This window comes from Chenopodium quinoa, unplaced genomic scaffold (genome assembly GCF_001683475.1).
Source record: "Chenopodium quinoa cultivar QQ74 unplaced genomic scaffold, ASM168347v1, whole genome shotgun sequence".
In the NCBI taxonomy this organism is placed as follows: Eukaryota; Viridiplantae; Streptophyta; class Magnoliopsida; order Caryophyllales; family Amaranthaceae; genus Chenopodium; species Chenopodium quinoa.
Window position 1 is genome coordinate 4,210,264 of NW_018744878.1, and position 19,892 is coordinate 4,230,155.

Consider the following 19,892-nt stretch of genomic DNA (forward strand, 5'->3'; position numbering starts at 1 on the left):
ATACTGTAACACAAAGAAAGCCACTTAAAAGAGTTGAAGCATAGCTGCTGTGCTGATTTCCTTCCCTAATTACAATATGTATTGAGGGTTGATGAAAAACGAAAGTTGCCAGCAGGATAACAAACGGGCCTATTACAAGCTGTTGTGCATAACAGTTTCGAGCAAACCTAGGTTTGCATATATAGAGACCATTTTAGGCTGTATAATGAATTGATGAATGAATTGTTACATAAAATAATTTTCTGAAAGTATGTCTTCTCTTTAAGTACCTGCTTCCATAATTATATGGAAAATGGCAACAGAAGTACAATAATTTCTTTCGCATGCGTTTCAAATATTTGTCATAAGACTAAAAATAGAGTATTCGAGACTAAAAATAATACACCTCTGAAGTAATGAGTGTTTTCATGACATTACCAAAATGCCCTTTACAGTTTTTTTGCTTTCTGTACTACCAAATTTTGTACCTAGCTAAGCAAGTAATTATGCCCAGTAAGTTACAACATTAGTTGAACAGGGAGAACTTAGTATCTACAACATTAAATGGGTGTAAGACGAGTATTCACTCCTGTAACATTCCAAGACATGGAACACCCAAATTCCTCTCAGTTTAAGAAAACCAATGTACATGAGAGAGCAAGGTGGCTGTACAAACTTGGTTGCCCATGAGATTGCTTCCGACAAATGATGGGTGGTCTGGTCCCAAATCGACAAGCTTGAGCAGCATTAATGGACTTAGCAGCAGTATTCCAGGGAGTTTCTGATGCATCTCTTAGTACCAATCGGCTTTTAATGGTACTAGGGCCAGACCCTTTAGAATCACCAATAACTCCATTGGTTGCCAATAACATGTCAGAATGCGATGAGTTAGACAGCTGTTTCTGATATGCATCTTCTGAACTTACAACTGGCAGCTCCTCAGGGCTATTTCTTTGATCAGTCAATGCTTGGTTTCTTGCAGAAACAAGAACTCTACCCACTTCTTTAGCTACACCAGCAGCTTGCCAAGCTTCAGCAATGAGTGTAAAGGTGCTTTCTTCAGGCTGGACACCGAATTCTTCCATCATCTGAAGCATTTCTTCAGATTTCCACGGTTGCTTTGCCTCTCCATATCCCCAAATTAGTGTTTCAAAGGTTTTCAGATTTGGTGATACCCAATAATCACACATATTCTTAAAGATTTTGTTTGCACATTCCATGTTTCCTGTACTGCACCAGCCATTGATTACAGTTGTGAACATCACAACATTAGGACGAAGACCTGTATTTATCATATGGTTTAGTATTTCCTCGGCCTTCTCAGGCTTCCTTGCACGTGTATAACCTTTAGCGAGAATGCTATATGCATGAGCATCAGGTTTAATTCCAGATTTAACCATATGATCAAATATTTCTTGGCACTTGTCCATGAAACCTGCAGCACTCCATGCGTTCATGATTGTGCTACATGTAATTACATCTGGTTTCAGTCCATATTCTTCCATTAATCTCAAAACCTGTTAGAGATACTGCACATGATTAATATTTCATCACAACAATGGTTCACAAGAAAAATCAAACCTAAACTTATAGTATGGAGCATCAAATCACAAAAGACAAATTGGTGTGATGACAGACATGAAACAACAAGTACCACATAGTGTACTGAAAGAATATGGGATATAGACCAATTGAATGATTCTTATCATAACAAAATCACTTTATCTGCAGAAAGCACTAATCTTGTAATATACCAAGGGCAGAGTAGAGAAATGTGAAAACTCACCTCATCAACCCCCTCCCGGTCTGTATTATCCAGAAAGCCTTTGATCAAAGAATTGAAAATGACAAGATTGGGACGTCCTTTAACTCCTTTCATCTTATTGATAAATCTTATAGAATCCCTCAGTTTACCTTCTTTACAATATCCACTTGATATGATACAGCTAGTTCTTTCATTCGGTTGTACATTGTTGCTTAGCATCTCTGATATCATCTCCTCTGCCAACTTAGTTTCACCATTCTGAACATAAGCTGTTGCTAGAGTGTTGTAGGTAACAGTATCTGGCTTCAGGCCAGAAGCTATCATTTTGTGGACTACATTCCATGCCTGTGTAATATTTCCCTTGCTACACCAAGCCCTAACCAATACATTGTATGACCTGAGATTGGGTTTTGCCATCCCATTCAAGGACATCTGTTCAAGCAATTTCATTGATTCTTCAGGATGACCAGCAATGCCGAACCCTTTAATCAATGTATTGTAGGTGCTGGTACTAGCTCTGTATCCATTATCTTTCATTTTCAGAAAAGCTTTCATAGCTTCCTCCATATTTCCTGATTCTGCAAATGCATTTATAACAGCATTGAAAAACACAGAATCAGGATTCATCCCATTTTTTTCAACCTGGGAGATGATTGGGTGTATGAATTCAAAACGTTTCAGCATGGTCATACAAGCTAACAGAGTAGTGTATGTTATCAGTGATGGAATGTGTCCATTTTCAATTAACTGCTCAAACATTGACAGGGCATCTTCAGCCTTTCCTTTTTCTAGCAAAATGTTCATCATCTTTGTTTTAGTACGGACTATTTTGCAACTAGATTTTTTCAAACACGAAGCACAGCAAACTGATTCCGGATCTGGGTATAGCTGGATAACACCTATTTTGTGTCCCTGAAACAAGCACGTCACAAACTCACAATATAGTTAGACTGACTAATTACTACAACCTCAACACATTCGATACATCAATGTATAAATTTGTATTCAGGGTGTTTGGTGAAAGGTAGATTAGAGGTCATTAGAGGGGGGAAAAAAAACAAATAATATTCCAAAATTTACTAGTTTTTACTTGGTATTATTTTATAAAAAGTACTCCCTCTGTCCCAAAATAGTTTTCCTGTTAGCTTTTAGCCAGTGCCCTGTAGAGAGCAGGATAAATCAGTCTTAAGATTGACAATTGGATTCTGGAAAAGTATATTGCTGCGTTCAAGATATGTTAGAATTTTCCTCTAGTGGCTTGGGTAAATACTAAAGAGTCTAAAGAGTGAGTCTAGTGAAAAAAAAATCAAGAAACTTTTACTTTTCAACCAGTACCCATATCGTTTAGAAATACAGAAGTGAGAGATTAGATAGTTTGTGAGGAAGAAGCAGAAACCAAAAGGTCTGATAAAAAATAGAGCAGGAATGCAGATGCTACCCAGGCAATACTATTTCAGAAGCAACTTACAAACAAAAGACTTAATGCGGGTGTTAGTTCCAGCTTGTGGATAATGTAATGACATTAATCTGAATGAGCTAATAGGAAACCTTGTATTAGCTGGATAATTAGAAAGTGTCGGGGGGGGGGGGGGGGGGGTAACCAATCCACTTAAACAGTTTTCAGGATCTCCGTTTCAATTAGTTACACTCTGAACTTTGCAAAGAACATGAAAGAATTAAGAACAATGACAACACCTGAGCTCTCAAAAAGAGGGCTTAAGGCAATGTACCTAAGTCTATCAGTTTGAACACTTTACCTTTGCTGGTATAGGTTGAACCATTTCTCTCTTTGTGACAGAAGCTGCTTCTGGGGGCTTGAGCAGAGCATAGAAATGAGCCATATCTTCCACAAGTATACTATTTCAGATATCAAACTGAATTTCCAGATAGCTTGTCACTTTACACAAGCCCCAGGTTCATAACTCCACCATGATTATTCTTTTCTCTAATAGACATGCAATACCAGTTAAAAGTGAAGAACTGAAGCAATCGCTGATAAAAACCATAGTGTTCATTTCACATCCCATTTTTACAAGGGCAGAAAGAGGGCATTTCATAGTAGAATTCAGTTAACTGATGATAATGGGAGGTGATTGGTGAAACAATTGAACATCAAAGACTTGTAAAACACAGAACTAAAGCATTTTTTAAATCAAATATGAAATATGAGTATATTCTCACAATACCGGTGACTACATTATAATACACTGAGTCACTGATATAGTGATATATAAGATAATCTCCAATTGTAGATAAAAAAAGGTTTTGCTAAGATTAATAACTACACCCCCAAAAAAAACTAACTAGTTTAAAGGTAAGTAAAAAAAAGTAAAATAAGAAGAATACATATGGTTTTTTGATACAATACTTGTATGCAGAACACAATCCCATTCCAACTCCTGTCCCCAATAAAAGCTAAGATAATCAGGCTGGCAGGGGCACCCGACAAAAAGCATAACAAAAAGAGTCTCATATAATGAAGATCCATTACTTAGCCCTAGATCAGACACAGTCACATGTAGTAAAACCAATATTGGGCTACAGTATTGTCTTGATCAGCAAATAAATTATCCTGAAAGCTTTAATCAATAATCTTCTTCCCTTCCAAACCCCATTTCCCTCTCATCTCACTGCCTTCGCAATTGGGGGGCATCAAGAAGACGGTTAATTTAGCCAAACTTCACATCTAAAGACCTAAAAAGTCTTTTAAGTCTACAGCTTAACATCATTTAGCCCTTTCCTGTTCTCATTCTAGATTATATTGTTGACACTTGATTCTCAAAAGAAATACTTGTTGCATATTTCAAAAGCATACATTAAAGATCATAGGCTAAACACAAATTCCTGAAAAATAGGTCAAATTAATTAGTTTAGAGCTGTTCTCCTCTTTCCTAAATTCACCATGAAACTATCCATTATACTTCAATCAGCAAATATTATCCAATTTCTAAGAATCCCTTCTAAGAATATCAAGGAAAGCATAAACAATTCAAGCAAAATCCCATAAATTACCCCCATACAAAGCAGCATCACAAGTAATGTAGACCAAAACCAACTTCCAAAGTTCCAATATTTTTGAAAACCCATAAACTAAAAGATAATCTTACACCATAAAACCCACAAAAATCCGACGACAAACTTGAATTAATTCAGCCCATCTCAAAAAACAAATCAAAACCCAGAAATTAATTAACATAATTGTTAAACAGGTACAAAAAAAAAAGGGGGCAGAAATAGTACCTGATGAATGATGATGATGAAGTGTTCTTCTTAGAAATAATTGCAAGAAAAGAGAAAAAGGAGATGAAAAAATGAGCAGAATAAATGGAGTATTGAGATGATTAGTGACGTGTGGGTAGTGGGGTGTTACTATCCACACACACTGTTACAAGGGATTCGGAGATATATTGGAGTTTGGATAATTAGAAATTCGCCAACTTCTTAGCCTTCACACAATTTGTCTCATGAAAGTGATGGTTTGTGTTATGTGGCTCATTGGCATCGATGTTGTGATTTTGCACTGTTAGATAATATAAACTCCTTATTAGAGTGATTTCTATTGATCAATATTTATAGGGTTACAATGAGAAATCTAATTATATTAGGTAATTATAAGATATGTACAGATATCAAAGATAATCTTATACAAAATATATCCTAAACCTAAGATGAGAATATTCTATGGATATTCTCTATCACACCCCCGCAGTCAGAGCGGGAGAAAATCGGATGCTCAGAATGGATCTGAATCACGCATCGAACGGTAAGGATAGTATAGTAACCCATGATCAAAAGAGAAGTAGTAGACGTGTGCTAGTGATGACGATGAGAAGCAACAACCACGACCTACGTATAGTAGAGATATGCGCTTCTAGGCCGAAGGAGAAGAGTCACGCATATACTTGGGCCAAGTTGCAGATCCAGAGAAGAATAAGTGAAGGGATCAAACCATCATCGGGAAGAAGACACTACACTACTACGTGAAATCACAGTTGAAGAAAAACAAATAAAATTGCGCAAGAAAAGATTAAATCCCACCGCTTGAAATTAATCAATTCTCAAAAGAGAAACTAGGTAGCAAGAAGTAATACTCCACAAAGATTCCAAGTGCTGCAACAATAAAAGGAGCTAACTTGATAGCAAAAGAGATGTGCAAAAGTTGACCTTATTGTGATATACCACCACCAAAACAAAATCTATGTGATTATGTGTTAAAAAAAAACCAATGAGGAAATGTAAGAATCATTGTTGGTCATGGGGAGGTGGAAATAGAGTGCGGCACATGGAGTAGATTGACAGATGTGGTTACTGCCAGTAGTGGGAGGCGGTAGTGTATGCGATTGCCAACAGTGATGGAGGAGGCTTTCGCGATTGCTACTGTTGGTGGGAGGCGCAAGGTTACATAGAGATTCTTAAAAAAAAACTTTGAGAAAAGAAAAAACAATCTATATGTGTGTTTGCGGAAGCATAAAAAACTTTGTATATCCCGCCGGTGGGTTTAATTTTCTAACCCACCGGCAGGGTGAGAATTTTTGTATATAATCCCAAGATCTAACCTAAGCTGTGATACCATGTCAGATACTGTAAAACTCCTTGATTAGAGTGATTTCCATTGATCAATATTTATAGGGTTACAATAAGAAACCTAATCATATTAGGTAACTATAAGATATGTACGGATATCAAAGATAATCTTATACAAAATATATCCTAAATCTAGGATGAGAATATTCTATAGATATTCTCTATCATTCACAATGTTTTCGTCACCAATTAGTAAAAATCCTACTCTATTTATCAACCCCATGATGCAATTTTGAAGGTGTTACGAATATTTTAAAGTCAAGTTTGGATGTGGGATTGTAATGGAAAAGGTTGGGCTGAATTTTATTATTGATGGACTGATTTTTTTTTAAGGTAAAATGAAAGACTTTATTGAACCGACACCTCTCATAGCTTTAGCGAGCCAACTCTTGAAGTCCACTTGAGAGTAGATACTCCCAAGCATTTGTAGTTGGTGGGGTTCACCAAGCATGCTTGGTTATAACGATGGAATGATGGTCATGGTAAGTTTGTAGCACATGCTACTAGAGATTGAAGGTTGCTATAAAGGGTTTGTTAGACGACGAAGAAAAGGGAGCATATATTAGAATATAATTATAAGATTAGAATATAATTATAAGATTATATCTTATATGTAGCTCTAAGGATTGCATATAAGCATTAAATATATTTCCTAAAATTGTATGGATTAGGAAAGACAAAATCATGTTTAGATTAGTGTAAATTATGCTAAGTCTTTCTCAAAGTTTCTTATGCAACCAACTGTAATGACGACATGTATTATATTAATCAATCACTTAATACTAAAAGCGAAACCAGTGATGACACATGTCATTCAATGGTTATAAATTTTCTCTCCACTCTTTATCTTTCCTTATGAAAAATATTTATAGCCTATACAAGTAATATTTACTTTCCAGTTTAACGATTATATTTTTTCCATACGCACCCAAACGAAATATTTTAATATTTACTTTCCAGTTTAATGATTATATTTTTGCCACGCACTCAAACGAAATATTTTTGAATGTATATATTTTACTGTAATTCTTTTTTTTAAGCATATAATTGTTAAATTAATGTCGTAATTCGCTATATAAGTTATTAAAAATCCGTGCATTGCACGGGACTTTAACTAATATATATATATATATATATATATATATATATATATATATATATATATAAAATACTAAAATAAAATTGTTAGCCTATAGATAGTTTTGATGTGGAGTTGGTTCTAAGGAGAGGTAGACCACCATTTGATTTGTGTGACATTTTTGTCAATAGTCACACCACTAGTTAAATTTTGTCATTAGTTGAGCCATATATATTAAAGGAAAAAATGGAAAAGAAAAATCCAACCTTTCAACTTTTTCTTTACAAAAATACCCTCCTTCTTCAATAGGTCCATTACCTGTTGATGACCGATTTTTGTAAGTCATATTCCACGTGTCATCTATTAATAGGTTAATTATATTTTTAATTATTAAAAAACAAAAAAAAATTAAAAGAAAAAGAAAAAAAAAAATTCAGCAAACCAGCTCCACCCTCTCCCTTCCCTTCCCTGACCACCCCAACCCACCGCCCACCGGAACCCAGCACAGCCACCAACACTCACGCCCAGCCACCAACTCCACTGCCCAGCCACCAACTCCACCGCCCAACCACTAACACTCACGCCCAGCCACCAACCCCACTGCCCAGCCACCAACACTCACGCCCAGCCGCACCTCCGTCCAAACCCAAACCCCGCAACTCCAAAATGCCCAGCCCCGGAACTCCAAACGCACAGCCTCGCAACTCCAAAACGCCCAGCCCCGCATCTCCAAACGCACAGCCCCGCAACTCCAAACGCACAACCACCAGTTTCCATCACTCTCACTGCATTCTCCGACGCGACAACGGGGCATTTCGCCGGCTCTCATCTCCCTCAATTGCTCTCCTCATCGCACTATCCAAGTCCACCGCCATCCTCTGTTCATCCTCGATCTTCTTCAATTTCAGCATCAATTTCTCTCTCCACCTCATCTTCAATCAGATTCAGTGCTCTCACCCCATTCTCAGTTGTAGAGTAATCATGGCCGTTGTTTATGCTGCTGTGTTGATCAACCGTGTCATTCGGATCATGATATCCGTTGATATTCGGGCTATTTACATCGCCGTCTTTGTTGCCGTTGAGGGTTGGTGGAAATCGGCAGAAGTGTTGAGTGTGGTGACGGAGGTGGGGTTGGTGGTTGAGGTGAGAGGAGAGGAGAGGAGAGGAGTGAGAAAGAATAGGAGTGAGAAGAGAAAATGCAAAAATAATAAAAAAAATAAAATAAAAAAAAACTTTTTTAACCTGTTTATCAGGTCACAAGTAAAATGGACCTGTTGGAGAAGGAGGGGTATAAAGGTTGGATTTTTGAGGAATAATCAAAAGGTTGGATCTTTGTAAAGAAAAAGTTGAAAGGTTGGATTTTTCTTTTCCATTTTTCCTATATTAAATTAACTCGTTGAAAAAAACCTACTTGAAATAAGGTTATTTATTTGTGTTCAGTATTCTATATACATTTTATTTTTGTGTACAACGGATTTTATCTTGTCTGGAATATAAGTCATATACTTCGTAATAAGTAGATTGCATAACAAAGACCGCTTTCTAAATTCGATACCGGATAGCTCCCATGGTTCATGTGTTCATGCCTATTACTCATGCAAATCAATTTGATGATGTGTCAATGTATCATGTATGTGGAGTATGTGACATTAATCAATGTTATTATTAAAACTCAAAGGCAAGGAGTGTCATATCGCCACATGACGTTTTCTTTTTCTTATTTAGCCACGCCATCAAACCGATCACATTGCATGTATTAAATATGTGTACAATTTATTTTTTTATTTTTTTGGGTGAAGTGTGTACAATTAATTATGATTGTACAATAAATCAATTAAATCAGTTGTTACAAAAAATAATTTAATTTTCATCACCCAAATTAAGTTTTGTAACCGATTGTATTTATTTGGGCTCAATTAGAACGATGAATAATTACAATAATTACAATGTTTTTAAATTGCTATGACTCATTTAATTTGTATCCGATATGTATTTAATGTGATTTATCGATTGAAATTTTCCTATCAAGGTTAAATATTTTTTAGATGCAAAAAAGTATTATACCAACAAATTAATATTTAAGTGATATCCAGGATCGGTTTCAAAAAAAAAAAAGTGATATCCACAATCTTCCATACCAACCAATTGACTGTTGGTGTAGTGGTGATTGAGACTACACTTGGTAGGAAGGATCCGTGTATGATCCTCGCAACAACAATTGAGAGGGGATTGAGACCTAACTGCCCACAATTGATCCCGAATCTGAATTAACCCAAAAAGCGAACCGGGTAAAACACCAGAAAAACAATTGAGGATCACCCAGGTCACTAATTAGCTGTGACCCTTAAACTCTAAACACAGCACCACCAAAAGACGTATTACACTTTTAGCCAAAAGAACGAAAATTAAACCCCTCAAAAAACCCCCTGAAATATCTAAAACTGCAACAATTTCTATGACATGCACAATATGCCCTGATTTTCAACAATTTTTGGGGGGCATTGCCGCATCTCAATGCCTAATCGAATAATCACCCAAAAACTTTAAAACCCATCTAAATTCATCCCTCTTTCTCTCAATTTCTCTCTCTTTTCGATCAATTGCAGTTTTTTTCTTTAGCTTTTGGAAAATGTTGAGATTATGGAGATGGTATCAGAATTGCTTGACAGTACACCCAGTAAAGACTCAAATGATAAGTTCTGGATTACTTTGGGGAGTTGGGGATATTGCTGCTCAAACCATTACCTTTTCCATGGCCAAAAAACCCCTCCAAATTTCTGTAAGAATCTTTTAATCTTTGAATTTTTTGGATCTTTTTAATTTGAATATGGGTTGTTGGCGAAATGGGTTTATCTGATTATTGTTTTTGATCGTTTTCTGGGTTTTTTCTAGGGCATTTCAATTGTTTGGGAAATATTCTAGTTTGGGCTTTTGAAGAATCTTTAGTGCATTTTTCTTTTGTATAATTGATTTAGGGTTTTTGGTTTGTTTAAATATTGGGTAATTGTTAGGAAAATAATTTAATTTGGTCTTATGATGAATCTTTGGTGCAAAATTCTTGATTTCTTAGGTTCTTAGTTTGTTTACAATTGGGTAATCTTTAATTATATGGCGAATTTCCCATTTGGGAAAATAGTCTATTATCTTCGTTCCAACAAATTTTGAATCGAAAAACAAAGGTTAAATGTACTGAATGAGAATTGTAATTTGCATGGTTTAAAAGGTTAAATAGTTATTATTCAGTCTTCAGTGTAACAGTGTTAATTGATTGTATTAGGCCAATGTGCATTTTCTTTAGGATTTCCTCATTAGTTCTCTTTCCGATTGCTATATGTGTTGCATTTTTGTTTGCAGATTTAATGGGTGGAGATCCAATTTATAGTCTGATATTTACTAGTTAACTGAGTTGGTTCCATTGTTAAGTATGAATTATCTGTGATGGGTGCTCATGTGAGTGTGTTCATTGGTTATGCTAGTGTAGAGTAGTTAGTCTGCTTAGCCTTTTGAAAACTATGGTTATATGAGCTTCTGTCTCTTACCTTGTTTCCGTCTGGTAGTGTTTCTATTGATCAATGCTGCTACATTTTAATCGGTTCTAAACCTATCTGAGCAAGGTTGTGTTGGTTTATGTTAAATTGCTAATAAGCTTAAAGGCGATTGTGTTTTGAGCCTGTCGTTGGTTGTGAGATATCAATGTTTGTTTTTTGTTTCGTATACAACTCTAATTTTCTATTTGTGAGCTAGGACAAGGCTTTGATCTGCCTGTGCCATCAATATGGCTCATTGTGTTGATTCCTTTACTACAAAACATATTGCTTAACTTTAAAATCGAACAGGATAAGGACATCATATTCTCTTCTTAGTTATTATGGAGGTAATAAGTTGTTACTTCTTTGCATTTCATAGGAAAAGGACAAGAAATTGAAGATCAATTGGAAAAGGGTTGCTGCAACAAGTTTGTTTGGCTTTGGTTTTATTGGACCAGTGGGTCATTTCTGGTTAGTCTTTTCTTCATCACTGGTTCACTACTCACATCTGTGTACAACATTGAGGTTGTGCCACAGTACATTAAAACAACTAATATGTATGCAAAATTATGTTTTTTCTTTTTCTTCTTGATAGTTTTGTGTATGAGATGCCTATTGACCAAACATTTTTGTCTCTTTTCTATTGTTAATGTAGATAGTGAGTTCCTAAACAAGTATGTTTACTTGAAAACAACAAAATTTCTAATCGTATTCATCTTGAATTATAAGATGTTGAGTACATAATCACTTCGGAGTTTAACAATATCAGTATTGTTGTATTACTTGTATATATACTTACACCCAAGTTGGCCAAGCACCATCATTAGGGAGGGTTATTGATGGACTTTTATTTTTCTGAGGTTTGATCCAATCTTAATATGGTTACTAGCTATGAAATCTGTATGGCATCAAAACATAGAATAGCACATTAAGGATAATTGGCAGGATTCCTTTCACAACATTGAAGTACTGTTAGTGCTCTGTATTGGTTCATTAAGTTTTTGGTTTAGTTTTGCTGCAAGTAATGCATTACTTTGATAGCATTATGTTTCATATTTTTACCCTGGTAGCTTTGTTTGCCTCCAACTTGGTTTTTTCTTTCATGAGTAATTGATTGATAAGCTCTGATGTTTTGTTGATTATAGAGATAAGAAAATGGCTATAAGTTGCTGTTATTTTAATTTTGTGGTTCATCCCTATAGGCTGATCCTTTGGGTGTGGGGATGGTGGATGTTTGTGCATGAAATGATGGGGATGTATATGATTAAATACTTAATGAATACATACTTTTCAGTGCGCGTGCTAAGAGAAGGGAAAGAATAGGCATAATGAAATGAGTAAAAAGTGGAGTAGTTTTTAGGACTTGCATTTTCAACTATGAAGTTTCTGTTTTATAGTTGCCCCTTTTACTGTTGAATTTTTTTTGTCCCCGAAATAGGGGTTTTGTAGGATAGCACAATTGTCCTCTATTCAATCAATCAATGAATCAAAGCTTTAATACCATAAGCCTTAATCCTGCAATTTTCCTCTATTAATTTCTTTAAAATGCTTCACTCAAGATTATAACCAAATCACATGTTTTTTTAAGGATGGTAGGGATCTTATCGTCCCACTTTATTTTTGCATTACTTTTGCTCTTTGTATGCAAGTCTGTTCAGTAAACTACGCTATCTGTTGTTGGAAGAGTTACTCCTTTTTATTTACTGAATTAATATAGCTGTAAATTATTTCTGTCTTGAAGGTATGAAGGTCTAGACCGTTTCCTGAAGGTGCGAATGAGAATGCAACAAAATTCCTTTCGTTTTGTTGCCTCTAAAGTTGCGCTTGACGGGATCATCTTTGGGCCTGTGGATTTACTAGTTTTCTTTACATACATGGGTTTTACTAATGGAAAGAGCGTTCCTCAAATTAAAGAAGATGTGAAGAGAGATTTTATCCCAGCCTTGGCTCTGGAAGGTGGTATATGGCCAATCCTTCAGGTTGCTAACTTTCGATATGTACCTGTGAGGTACCAACTTCTGTATGTCAACGTCTTCTGCTTAATAGATAGCTGTTTTCTGTCCTGGATCGAACAACAAGAAGACGCAGCATGGAAACATTGGTTTAAACAATTTCTTCATCTTGAGGGGCAAAAGGACAAAGGTGGATGATTGAGGTTGTTATGTTGCTTCTTTGATCCTGAATTTACATGCTGAAGCATAGATTGAAGAGTTTTTTTTCAAGAATCATGCAATGCCCATACATGGTTTTTTTTGGTAACTACTGTTGAAGTCGTCCATTCAAATCCAATCATTGCATTGGTCTCTTTATACAAAAGAAACCAAAATTATGCTCGATTTTTTTCCCAGTAAAAACATTTTAGGTTCATATTCTGGTGATATGTTAAAGCTTTCCTTGCTTGCTGGCATGGAATTCTTCTAATTGTAAGATTGAATTCTTGAAAGAGCAAAAAATGCTGAACATGTAGGTGAAGCATGTGCCTTTTAATGTTTTGAAGTGGAAATGTGAAAATGTCAAATGATTTTATCAACCTCTGATTGCCAATTGTTTATAATTTTCCTTGTGATTTATATCAGAGGACAACAAAACTCGATTGTTGTAGTGTTCAATACAGCCCAAGGGTTCAGCTCTTGTTCTCTTCTGGGGAAAGAATGGATATTGTGCTTGCTAGCACACTCGTACCCGCCATAGATGGATTAGTGCTGTATGAAGTATGTATTCGTCATTTTGCTCGCTTGTTGATGTACTCAGCTGGAAGACTGTTGAACAATAAATTTAGGCCTTGAGATGTGAAAGTATATGTTCGATAGGGGATTGCTGTTGTTGAACATGAGAAGTGTGCTCACACACTCACACCCTTCCTATATCCAGGCTTTAGAATCCGGACAGTATGAATCTGAAATAGCGAAGATTTCAGGATTCAAGGAGATTATAAGAATTGGTCTAAAGAACCTTTTTGGTACATCTGAACCTAAGGAGACGGAAGGACGAGGGGACCTATTCTTACAAGATTCCCTAGCTCAATTATACGTTACCAAAGTAGTAAAAAGTAGTGTAAGGTAGGAGATATTGGCCGAAGATTATTTCCGTCTCCAATTCGAACAATTGTTGGGAAGGGGGAGCGTTAAAATGCTTAGTTCTCATTTCTAGGTTGGCAATGAAGAATGAAGTCATTGCTTGTTTATCCAAAGGAGGCTTTCCAACTAGAAATTTAGGGCTCATAGCACTCCAATAAAGTTGAGCCTCTTCCAAGCTGAGAGACCATATTGCATAATGGTACCACGCCACACGACAGTGAACTAGTGCCAACAATCTCAAGTGGAAAACATGAATTCATGTCCTTGGGATAACTCATTAGGTTGTCCGCGATTTAGCCATTCAATTTCCTTACACAAATTCCATCAATAGAGCAGCCCCATAAGTATGCAAGTCCCTTTACAACATTGCCTACAGTTTTCTACACTACATACGAGTAAAATTGGTTTTTGGATATCATAACATGCTTTTATTCCTTTCTGTTGATAGTTTGAAAGAGTTAGTAAAGCTCATCTTAATTGTGTACTCTGTTCATGTTACCATCTTATTATACGAAGTATAAACTTTTAGTGACTAGAGTATTTATATGCTCCTTGATGTGCAATATAATCATACGATTTGTTCTTTCAAAGTGAGTTCAATAATGATTTCTCTTTTCTATATCTCCTCAAGCTTTGCCCAATTTCATCTCCAAGAAAAACATGATATCACAACTTCACTGAAGATATATTCAACAACTTTGTTAATAACTCACTATATTTCAATTATGTACATCATTAGATAACATATACTTCCTCCATTTCTTTTTAGTTGACACGTTTCTTTAGTCACGTTTGTCAATGCACTTATTCAATCATTAATATCTTTAATTATCGATAAACAAGAATTATAAAAAGTTGATATTTTGAAAGTATATAATGTGACGAATTTAACAAGATCTCACATGACTATATTTTTCATTACGTATAAAGCACAAAACACGGTCAAAGGGAGGTGGGTTAATAGTGCTAAAGTCAAAACGTCTCAACTAATTAAAAACGGAGGTAGTATCAAAGAGGAAAATAATATCCTATAGTGTATTAGTGTATACTACAATAGCTTCTTTAGATCCTTAAAGACGAGTTTCTTAGATACTACATAGTTTTTAAAAAGGTGCCCTCGTCTGTGTTATCGTCCCTGCTTTTCTTTAAAAGAACATGTCCAAAGATTTCTTAATTCTAAAAGAAAGTGATACAACATAATTACTCGTATTGATCATTACACTGATGTCAAATAAATAGTGTTTGGACCAGAAATCAGAATGCACAAGATAAACGACTGTACTGTAAGCTCACTGACAGCAACAGCGAGGCTCATACAATATATGTAGCCATGTAGGTAGCAATAAGAAAACTAATGAATTATGACACAACGAATAATCACTTTAACTCTCTATTTGAGTAATGTACACAAAATGAAGTTGATTTAAAGTTTAATAGTTGGTGATGAGTAAAAGCTCTGAGCCAGCCAAAATCAGCAAAAAACCAGCCTAGCAATCACATCCTGATGACCTCTGTTGCTGGCCACCAGACATGTCGATGGTGTCCGGAAGATATCTAATTAAGAATGACATAAGCAGGTTAAGTATTTTACAGAGTATGAGAATGAGAAAGGAAAAAAAATAAAGGCACAATAGGTTTTCAAGTGCTCATTAATTAAAGTAAGAATATTCTACACCATGCTAATAGCATTGTAATTTAGTTAGGGACAGATAATTCGAAGGGCAAATTGATAGAATAGACAAATGAAACCAATGAAGTTGGAGAGTATATAATAATTAAACTCACGTATCTTCTTCAGGCTCATTTTTAATGGCATTCTTTGCTATGCACTGAAAAGCAGCTTCAACGTTGGTACCATCCTTTGCAGATGTTTCGAAGTAGGGAATATTTCCTTTAGAGGCACACCAAGCCTTTGCTTTCTTTGAAGACACCTAGAGAATCATATTAACTTGTATTACCACTGGCACTGAAGCAATAGAGCAGTACAGAAAACATGCCCAAAATGCGAAAACACAATATGCCCTAAGAATAATATGTGTATTTGAACTATTGATCATCTCAAACCAAAGACACTACAGATAGACAAAATAATCTTACCACTCGGCTGTTCCCACCATCCACGTCTATTTTGTTGCCTAACACAACAAACGGGAAGTTATCAGGGTCATGTGGACTAGCCTGCAATTAGTAACAAAAGAGAAGTTATGACAAGAACAATAAAATGGCCGGAAAAAAGAGCTCATCAACAATTACCTGTAACAAAAAGTCTTCCCGCCATCGGTTAAGGTCATCAAATGATTTTGTGACATTAACATCATACACAAGCACACAACAGTCTGCACCACGGTAGAAGGCCACACCAAGACTTTGGAACCTCTCTTGTCCAGCTGTATCCCATATCTGAACAAATGAGACACCTTTTCAGCATGGAAGTATCATTTCTAAGTAAAATGAACAAAGAAAATTTCCAAACTGGAAAATGAGGAGCATGAAAGAAAATCTAGACTATGGGTCAGATGAAATTAAAAGATCATCTTGCTGATAAGCTGCATAGTAGAGCCTGATACTTAAATCTTAAAACTGCTGGCCATAAAATGACTAAACAAGTTATATACATACACCAATTTCACGATTCCCATCTAGTAAATTAGATTGGCAAAGAGAACAGGCAACAAAACGAATTTGCAATTCTAGTACTACAACTTCCCCATATGATCCTGCCATAAACTAATAATTTAATCTTTCTGCTGAATGAAAGGGGGCAAAAAGATGTGATGAGTCAAATCACAAAAACATGGCAGAAAACTGCAGGTAGGACAATACAAGAACTACCAAATAAAAACAAGGCATGTGGGCAAGATCACAAAAGACATTGTCTGATGAATAGCAAGACCAATCCAGAGGACACCATTTTGTAACTAAATGCCTAAGGAGATTGGGTGCCAAAAAACTATTCTAACATCTGTATTTCCCTATTACATATGCCACCCTACAGTCCTACGCCCCTATGTATATAATTTGGAAGTGCGTGTGCCATACATATTTCCAACAATCAATTTCAATATTTCATGTGAATTAATGCTTGTCACAAAGCATTCATGTTAGAGCAAAAGGGCAATCCAAACATCCATATTCCATGTGCTATTTTTCAAATAAATTGTAAATCTTTTAGCAATATTTTCTCCAGATAGTCAGTAAAACTATGTACATTTAAACCTACCCAGATCTTGACCCATGGCAGGATGACCTGGAATCCTGGATCTGTACCAAGTGGTGGTGGTGGTGGTTATTCTCTAGAGAACAGAGTGCTACAGCGCATTGATGTTTCAGCGGTGGTGTGCTAAACACAGTTTGCATCAAGAATTTATTTCTTCAAGATATTACTAGACTCTAGATATATAAAATAATATCCCTAGTAACCAAAGGGTCTCTCTTTTTCAAGGTTAGTCATCATCAGTAACCTTAGTATCTTACTACATATAAAACCAGGAAACTTGGTCAGTCAAGTCAGGTCTGGGTCAGTCTATCAATTTTTTTCCGGGTTCGAAACTTTGAATTATATATAGGTACCAACATACAGCAAGCTTTCGTGATCTACACTTATCTTAGTCTGAATCCACAAAAAGGCTTATAGAAAAGGTGTACTGTAAGCTTAAGTTAACTGAACCCTTTTCTTTTTGCTGGGTATTTCAGAATTACACTTCAACCCAATTATTTCCTACAAGTATTAGTGCACCAAAGAATAAAGTATTACTAACATTTGCTTGCAAAGACTTCCATGAAAGCTGTATTTAGGTTGTCTGGTAAATTTCCAAGTCATATATTCAAGAAAAACCTCAATTAACTAACCAAACTTTGTATCTCTTTCAAACCTTAAAATGTACATATGAATTTCAGCATCGGACTAAGGTTCTAGTACAAATATCAACTACTGATACTAAGCCTCTTTGTTTATCTAATTTCTCCCACTATGCTTGGTGATCCAAATGTTCAATAGAGCAAGTTAACTAGCAAGAATAATATTCTCATAATCTATTGTCATCAAGGTCGAAACCTTACAAAAGTTACACTAGTTTACGTACAATTTATAGCCCATCCAATAAAGTGTAGAATTATTTTCACTCCCCCTCTTGCAAGTAAAATTTACATACCTACATGGCTACATCAGGCATTTACTGAGAGAAAATGCAGGCGATAAACAGACAAACAAACGACAATTACTCTCCCGAAAAAAGAAAAACAAACTACATATAAGTGATATTGTGAACATTTAATACTTTCACTAGAGTAATATCATTCAAAAACTGATGTTCTAGACAATGTTTCAATATCAATAAAAGAAAATTCCCATAAATTATGAACATCAAAAACCAGTAATTCGAGGCCAATTATGCACTAGATAACACATATAAATAACAAAAAATTCAAGAAAAATAAAAGCAGCAGATAATTCACCTGCAATGTGAAAAGCCTGTCATCAATCTGAACTTCTTTTGTCAAGAAATCCGCCCCAATTGTAGCTTTGTACTGATTACTAAACTTATGATTCACAAATCTGATCATACATTAAGGCTAAACCATATCATACAATATAAACATTATCCCCAGAAAAAAAAAAAAATTCCTTTCAATCAATCAAATTCAAAATAAAAATAAAAATGTAAAGGATACTGATTCATCAATGAAGTTTTTCCAACACTGCAAATCAAATCAAACAAAAATTACCCAATAAATAATCAAAGATCACAACAATAATGGAAAAATTGTTCAATTATTTATAATCTTAAAGAAATTGATGACAAAAAAAAAAAAAAAAGAGAGAAGGAAGGGAATTACCCACTATCACCAAGAATGATGACCTTCAAAAGCATTCGACGGCGAGACGCCATGATTAGCAAAAATTGTTAGAAAAGTTTCAAAATTTGTTCAAATTTGAAGTTTTGATTTGATTTTGAATCTGGTAATATACTGTGTGAGTTTTGCTTGCCTTGTAAAGAAGAGAGAGAAAGAGGTGGGGTGTGTGGAGCGAGATTATTGTTCAAATTATTTTTAATGTATGAAATGGAAAGGCTAATAAACTTCCTATTTGGGAAATTGGGAGTATTCTTTTGTGTGGTTGTCCATGTATTTGATTTGAATTTCATTTTGAATATGAAATTGTGTCTTGATGAATGACGACTATAGTCAATCATGCACGATTAAATTGGTTAATACAATTTGGTTTAGGCATGGATGTCAGCTATTTTGGTTGGTTAAACTTTTGAGGATGGTATGCTAAATTTGAAATCAAATCTCGTCTACATCATTGTCCTTTGTGGTTTTCTATACGCCAGTCAAATTAATGATGGTTACTGGTTTGATGCATATATGATACATGCATAATGTGTATACTTTATGTTTAGGAGTGTCATTTAAACAATAGAATATAATAGTGCAAGTCATAAGAAACATTGTGCAATTTTAAAGACATGAGATGAATCTCATCAACATAATCGTCTTCTATGAGTCCTACATCGAAATATACAATAGGAGATATATGCGCAATACTTGGCATAATCCCTAGGAACACCAAATAGAATTACACATAAATACGAGTCTGGACAAGTTCAGAGGCTTTATATATTCTCAACTTCTCGCTCAATCTCAATGGAAGTGTTTCAAAAATTGCAATCACCAAACATATAATGCTGTCAATTTCTAACACAATTCGCGATCACATGGTTCCATTTTACCAGTACAATGGAGTGATATTGAAATGTCAAGACACTTAGTCACTGTCAATACTAACTTTGACTTGGTTCTAAAAAATGCTTGAAGAAAAACACAGCTTCAAATATCAACCTTTTGACAGTTGACAGTTCATATGGAATATACCAGTATAA

The 19,892-nt window shown here is 35.3% G+C and overlaps 3 protein-coding genes across 3 annotated transcripts; 1 reads left to right on the forward strand and 2 right to left on the reverse strand.

Annotated features, from left to right (window-relative positions):
- Window positions 1–324: 324 nt before the first annotated feature.
- LOC110705622 (pentatricopeptide repeat-containing protein At5g25630-like) lies at window positions 325–5,138 on the reverse strand. Its single transcript, XM_021883525.1, has 4 exons — window positions 4,985–5,138; window positions 3,502–3,689; window positions 1,766–2,656; window positions 325–1,496 (listed from the first exon to the last, which is right to left on the reverse strand). The coding sequence occupies exons 2-4, from the start codon at window positions 3,583–3,585 to the stop codon at window positions 606–608; spliced, it is 1,866 nt and encodes a 621-aa protein (XP_021739217.1). The 5' UTR covers window positions 3,586–3,689; window positions 4,985–5,138; the 3' UTR covers window positions 325–605.
- A 4,570-nt stretch (window positions 5,139–9,708) lies between these two features.
- LOC110705624 (protein SYM1-like) lies at window positions 9,709–13,463 on the forward strand. Its single transcript, XM_021883527.1, has 3 exons — window positions 9,709–10,185; window positions 11,313–11,404; window positions 12,675–13,463. Exons 1-3 carry the CDS (start codon window positions 10,036–10,038, stop codon window positions 13,081–13,083), a joined length of 651 nt encoding a protein of 216 aa, XP_021739219.1. The 5' UTR covers window positions 9,709–10,035; the 3' UTR covers window positions 13,084–13,463.
- A 1,734-nt stretch (window positions 13,464–15,197) lies between these two features.
- LOC110705625 (ras-related protein RABG3d) lies at window positions 15,198–19,086 on the reverse strand. The gene is made up of 7 exons (XM_021883528.1): window positions 18,847–19,086; window positions 18,682–18,708; window positions 18,466–18,565; window positions 16,264–16,410; window positions 16,108–16,188; window positions 15,796–15,941; window positions 15,198–15,564 (listed from the first exon to the last, which is right to left on the reverse strand). The coding sequence occupies exons 1-7, from the start codon at window positions 18,897–18,899 to the stop codon at window positions 15,498–15,500; spliced, it is 621 nt and encodes a 206-aa protein (XP_021739220.1). The 5' UTR covers window positions 18,900–19,086; the 3' UTR covers window positions 15,198–15,497.
- Window positions 19,087–19,892: the final 806 nt, after the last annotated feature.